The 6,000-nt window shown below is 47.4% G+C and overlaps 1 protein-coding gene across 1 annotated transcript; it reads right to left on the bottom strand.

Annotated features, from left to right (window-relative positions):
- Window positions 1-1,381: 1,381 nt before the first annotated feature.
- On the bottom strand, window positions 1,382-3,711 carry BO87DRAFT_366380 (sex-determining protein fem-1; the record flags this gene model as incomplete). Its single annotated transcript, XM_025621836.1, has 2 exons — window positions 3,457-3,711; window positions 1,382-3,366 (listed from the first exon to the last, which is right to left on the bottom strand). The coding sequence occupies exons 1-2, from the start codon at window positions 3,530-3,532 to the stop codon at window positions 1,382-1,384; spliced, it is 2,061 nt and encodes a 686-aa protein (XP_025476160.1). The 5' UTR covers window positions 3,533-3,711.
- Window positions 3,712-6,000: the final 2,289 nt, after the last annotated feature.

The following is a 6,000-nucleotide window of genomic DNA, read 5'->3' as shown; positions in this document are numbered from 1 at the left end:
TTTTTTTTTTTCTTTTCTTTTTCTTTTTCCTTCCCTTTCCCTTCTTCTTTTGGCACTTTTTGAATCTTGAGCTTTGACCTGTGCACGGCGTCTTCGGGCTTATACCCACATCCCGGCGGTCTTTACCTTGATTCTGAGCTTCTAGGATGATACGATACCACCTATTTGTCGTCGTCGTCGTTCGTCGTGCCCATTTCCATTTTAAGTTAAGAGTTCTTATGCTTGTGATGATGTGACATGATATGATTCATAATGTGTTGATTCGTTCTGTTTAAATTGGCAAAAATTACATGTATTACTAATGTCTAGCTATCTATATTAAGTAGATCAAAATTGATAATGTTTATTATAATGATTATAAAATGTGTGTTTCTTGACTACGTGTCTCACTAGGTTTCTGACATGGTAAAAATCTCTCATCCAAAAGCAAGCCAAGTTAAGACAGACAGACAGACCATAGTCAAGAATAATACCAAGAAATGAGAACGATTCAAGATTCCTTGACTAAACATGTGAATTTATAAACTAGACTACATGTGGTGTAGTAGTCCAAGGTACATATTGTATGATACATGAATCAGTGGAATGAGAGTTTTTCTGGGATGAACTCTATTATATTTGGGATGGTATGGCATGGTATTCTGGCATGTGATTGTGTAGTAGGGTGGTTAGGTAATCGAGTATAACTGGAGGCATATATGACATTAATGAATGAGGTATGGAGATGGAGATCGGAGATGGTATGTTTCGGATAAGTATTAACAAGTATGGGAGTTGGGGGCGGGGACGGGGGTGGGATGAGATGGGGTAGTTGAGGTCACGGTCTTTATGGGTGTTTGATAGGGGGTATTCTTTTGGGTTTGTGTTTGAGGGTGGTGGAGCTGCTACTTAGAGATTATATTGGAGAGGGGGTTTATTTTTTACATGTACCGTGTTTGGTGGATATTGCATATACTGTAAGATGTGATGTTTAGGTCAGTTATAATTATTGATATAGTATTCATATAGATAATAGTAGACTTTGTATCATAGGTTAAGTATGGTGCGGAGAATTCCATCTTGGAGATGATATATGCATTGTGGGAAACCTTGATCGGAGCTGGATATGGTGCTGAGCATGTTCAGAATAGAAGGAATCAGTTCAAGATCTGCCTGAATGTCTATAGGTATTGTCATAGATCTATCAGTTCGTAAACTTCTGAGAAGTCAACGGCGATTCCCCTTATTGCATTCCAAGGTAGCGAGTAGAAGGACATGATGAACCAGGTCTTGAAGGTACAAGTGAGACATAATTGCCCTCTATAACTGGCCTTTAACACAAGTAACAGTATAATACTGAGAGTCTTCATATAACATAAATCTATTTCGTAGAAGGTAGGTATTAGTAATTTTCGAGAAGCTTTATAACCTCCTCATGGCCATATATGGCCGCCCATTCCCGAGGAGTCTGATCATCCGAACCCTTATAGTTAACGTCCACCTTTCCTGTGTCAAGCAGAAGTTTTACAACTTTCTCATGGCCATGCATAGCTGCCCATGACAGAGGAGTCGCGTTATATGAATCCTTACAGTCAACATTCACCTTTCCTGTTCCAAGCAGAAGCTTCACTACTTCCTTATGGCCATTCTTGGCTGCCCAGGACAGCGGGGTCAGGCCTTCCACTGGATCCCTGGAGTTTATTTTCATCCTTTTTGTTCTAAGCAGATGCTTCATCGTTGACTTTGCCCGGGACAGTGGGTGCTGGCGATCAGAATCTTTAGAGTCTGATGCAAGCAGAAGCTTCACCACACCAGTTAGGCCTAAGAATGATGCGATGAGCAGGCTTGAATCACCCCCAGGAAGATAGTTTCCCTCAGATTTATAGAGCTTGGACCATACTGGATACACATCAGAGCTTGGGTTACAGACTGACTGCGCGCGCATGATCAGTATGCTTCCATCTTGTACATTTGCTTGGTGGTAGTGGGTAACCCAATGGCATGAGGAATACTCATCGAAGTCCCCTCGCTCGATATTCCGTTGAGCAGCAGTTATTCTTGGTAGCCATGAGATGCATATGTGCGCAAGGATTCTATTCGATTCTTCTGGTATGAGTGCACCTTTCCTTCCTGTGACACGAGAGGTGCAATCATTCACTGTGGATTTGGTGCTCTGGACCAAATATTCCTTCGCAGTTTGATGCAGAAGACAAATCTTCTCATCTAGAACAACTACAATACGTCCACACAGATCCCTCAAGGTCTTTCTGAATCTCTCCTTTGGTTTCATGTCATCACTTATAGAACTGAGAGTCGTGTCATCCGGATTGCTGTGTATTGCCCAGGCAATAGATAGCTCTTCCAAGGAGAAAGGGCGTACAGCAGCAGTAATCATATGAAGAAGAACTTTGGCTTTCTCCTTATTAGAGCTCCAATCCAGGATTCTCTCGTAGGCACTGTCAACAGTTGTAGGAAGAAGCTGTACCACCTGTCGGATCTTTCCCTTTGTGAAATCCGGCATATTTTCGAGTACGTCCAAGGCGAGACTGACCCATAAATATGTTCGATTCTCAACCGCAGTCAGCTGCTGTTCCAGAATATCGCATTCATCTTTTTCCAGTGATCTCTGTTCACCAATGTCGCTCACTCTTTTGCTAATAACAAGGTCTATTGCACGGGAAACTTGCTGGACCTCTTCCTCGCCATTCCCACTTAGGTGAATTATCGGTAGTTCGGTTTCCAGCTCCCGAAATCGATGCTCTATGTGAGGATATGGTCTGCTTGTCATCAAGAATTTCAACTTCCGGTCTTTGTAGAGTCCTTGGTAAAACTTGTTGACAGCTTCGATAAATTCATCCCGATCTCGGCACTCATCCAATGCATCCAGAATGCAAATAATTTCTCCCACCGTTGCCTGAGCAGACACAGACATGAGTAAATCCCATAAGATGTGAAATGACTGGAGAAGCTTTGCTCCATGATTATGCACTCTATTTACGTCTTCATCTGATAGAAGCTGCGGCTGTGCAAGAAAGATTTGGTGTAAGATAGCTGACAGTGCACTGACTGCATTTCTTTGATCCGGGAAGTCATCTTTAAAGAAGAAATAGCACACGGTCTGCTGCTCATTGCCAACAAGGACCTCATCTACCAGGTACTTTGTTAAGACTGACTTGCCACAACCTGGATCAGCTGAGACCCATAGTAGACCGGCGAGTTCATGACTTGGACACTGTTGCCAATGGGTGAATTTCGGATGCGTTGTGAACCATTCGCAGGTTCCCGGAACTCGTCTATCATTTCTGTTTTTCCGGTCCTCGTAGGGACAAGTGTTGAGCAGACCTAGAAACCTTGTTACTCTCTCGTCTCGAGAGCTTGAACGCTGATCTAATGAAATGCATTGTCAGCTATGCTTAGCTTATTATGGTGAGTTAAACAGTGAACATGATTTTCAGGCTTAGAGAATGACAGTCTTACCAAAGGTACATTGAATGCTACCGCTGGTCTCAGTTTGGGAGCCAGAGTTTGGACCCTCGACTTCAAGCGATGTCATTGTAGATGCAGACGATGATACAAAAAACAGACAATGAGCGCTAGGTGATGACAAGTCACTTACAATCCAGCCCCCACTGTCAGGTGACGAGACCCGCAGCTGTGCTTTAGTGACTACTTGATTCAGACTAGCTGTCTAGATGATCTCCGATCATGGTGTCCCTGAAAGTTGCAAACAAGAGATGGGTGGTTGGTAGTGTAAGTTGTGATCGTAGTCAGAGACCAAATAGGCGGTGGCGGAGGATCAGGTGATGGCTGACACAGGGAATGTCTCGACAGGCAATTCTATTGAACTACTGAGGCAACAAACCGGGCACAGTATCTACTACTTTATCTACAGTGGCTATTGGAGTCAATTTTAATGTACGTACTTAGTTCATTTCATGTACCTGTACTTAACTTACTTGCAAGGGGCTTAATCGAAAAGTATAAACGAGGTAACAAAACACAAACGATTTGCAAAAGACAAATAAAACTGATGCAAGGGCTTAACATAACATGACTAACTGAATTGGGGTTATTGGGTTACTCGATCATCATGATGGAAATGGAACCGACAACACGCGCACAAGCTATTTGACAAACAAGACAATAAACTGATCGGCAGATAAGAGGAGAGAGGCTCGCCAGAAGAACATCCACAAAGATGATAATGTTGATTGATGATGGTGGTAAAGCCAGGAATTAAACAGTAAGCCATGGAAGTAACAAAATTGGATGAACGGCATCAGTGCGTTTTCGTGATATCTAGAGGGTAAAACAAAGCAGCTAGGCAGGCAAGTATGATTCAGCTAAGAATCACATCTGCTGGGGCATCATGAAGGCCCGCTTGCGCGGGTCGTCGTCCACAGGCGCACCGCGCTTCTGCGGCGGATTCAGAGTCATTGGCTCAGGATGTTGCGGTTGTGCGTGGGGATGGAGATGGGGATGTAGCTGAAATTGGGCGTGAGGATGGGGGTGAGCCTGAGGATGATGAGGGTGAGGATGACCCTGCGCTTGGGCGTGCAGCTGATGAGGCTGCAGTTGGTGATGCATTGCTGCATGTGGTTGGGCCGGGATTGCCATTTGACGGGGCTGTGGCTGTGGCTGCTGTTGCGCTTGTGTCTGTGGTTGAGGATGCATTTGACGGGGTTGCGCTTGAGCCTGGGGCTGGGGTTGAGCCTGCACTGACCGGGCCTGAGGCTGTGGCTGAGCCTGAGCTTGTATTTGACGTGGTTGAGGCTGAACCGGTGTGTGAGCTTGATTCTGAGCCTGCATTTGTCTAGGCTGCTGTGCTTGTGCCTGTGCCTGCTGCGCAGCTTGCCCGGAGCGGGACTGCGACTGCGGTTGCGCCTGCTGTTGCTGGTTGGCCTGGGTATTGGTGTGAGGTTGAGGTTGCGCTTGGAACTGATGTTGGAGTGCCTGAAATTGGGCCTGGCTGGACGTATGCATCTGATTTGTGTGAGACTGCGTCTTAGACTGGCCTGCCATTTGACCGTGCATCTGTTGAGGCTGCTGCGGAGTGACTTGGAATTGATGGAATGACTGGTATGGTTGTGAAGGCTGTGCCGGTTGCGGCTTGGATTGGGGCTGATTTTGCGCCTGTGATTGTACCGAAGACTGGGGTTGAACCTGTGAGTGCTGTGGCTGCTGTAGCGCCTGGCTCTGGGCTCCAGCTTGATTTTGATCAGCCTGAGGCTGTCCACCTGCAGCAGCGGCGGCCGCCGCCGCTTCAGCAGCCTTTCGTGCTTCAACATCAGCCTTGCGTGGCCGTCCACGGGGCCGACCAGTGCCCGGCTTGGACGAAGGCTTCTTTGGCGGTCTAGGCTTGGGAGGCACGTTGCCTTGTTCTGACTTGCGAGGCCGCCCGCGACGACGCTTTTGGGGAATAGGATTCCCGTCCGGACCGAAAATCGGTTGCGGTGGTGGTGCGGGCGCAGGAGCGGGAGCTGCAACTGCAGGTGTACCATCAGCATTAGTTGTGGGGGCTGGAACCACCATCGTTGTGCCATCGGGTGCTGTTGTTGTCACCGTCTGGGCCTTCTTTGGCTTTTTCGGCCTGGGTTTCTTTTCTTCGCCTGGCACAACGGGCTTCCTTGGACGGCCTCTCTTTTTCGGCGTTGGCGTGGCAGTATTTGTTGGAGCAGCGCCAGCTGTAGGAGCAGCCCCTGCGGTGGCAGGTCCCTGGACTGCACTAGATGTACCAGCAGGAGTGAAAGTGGGGCCTGAACCAACACCAGATACTGGAGCGGGAGCGGGAGTAGGGCCCGCAGCAGAGACCGGAGTAGGAGCCGGATATCCAGCTTGAGCTTGCCCATTGACCTGTGTAGCCTGTGTAGCGGGCGTAGCCGGGGACGCAGAAGGCTTAGACTGCTTCTTGCGTTGCTTGGTTCCAGTACTCTCAGGCTTCTCCTGTGCTGGAGCAAGGAGCTCAGGTCCAGACATGCTAGCGGACGCAGAAGCATGTGGTTGATACTGCTGCTGAAGTTG

This window comes from Aspergillus neoniger (assembly GCF_003184625.1).
Source record: "Aspergillus neoniger CBS 115656 unplaced genomic scaffold BO87scaffold_34, whole genome shotgun sequence".
NCBI classification, from domain to species: domain Eukaryota; kingdom Fungi; phylum Ascomycota; class Eurotiomycetes; order Eurotiales; family Aspergillaceae; genus Aspergillus; species Aspergillus neoniger.
The sequence above is the reverse complement of the archived record's forward strand: the minus strand, read 5'-3'. Positions and strand labels throughout refer to the sequence as shown.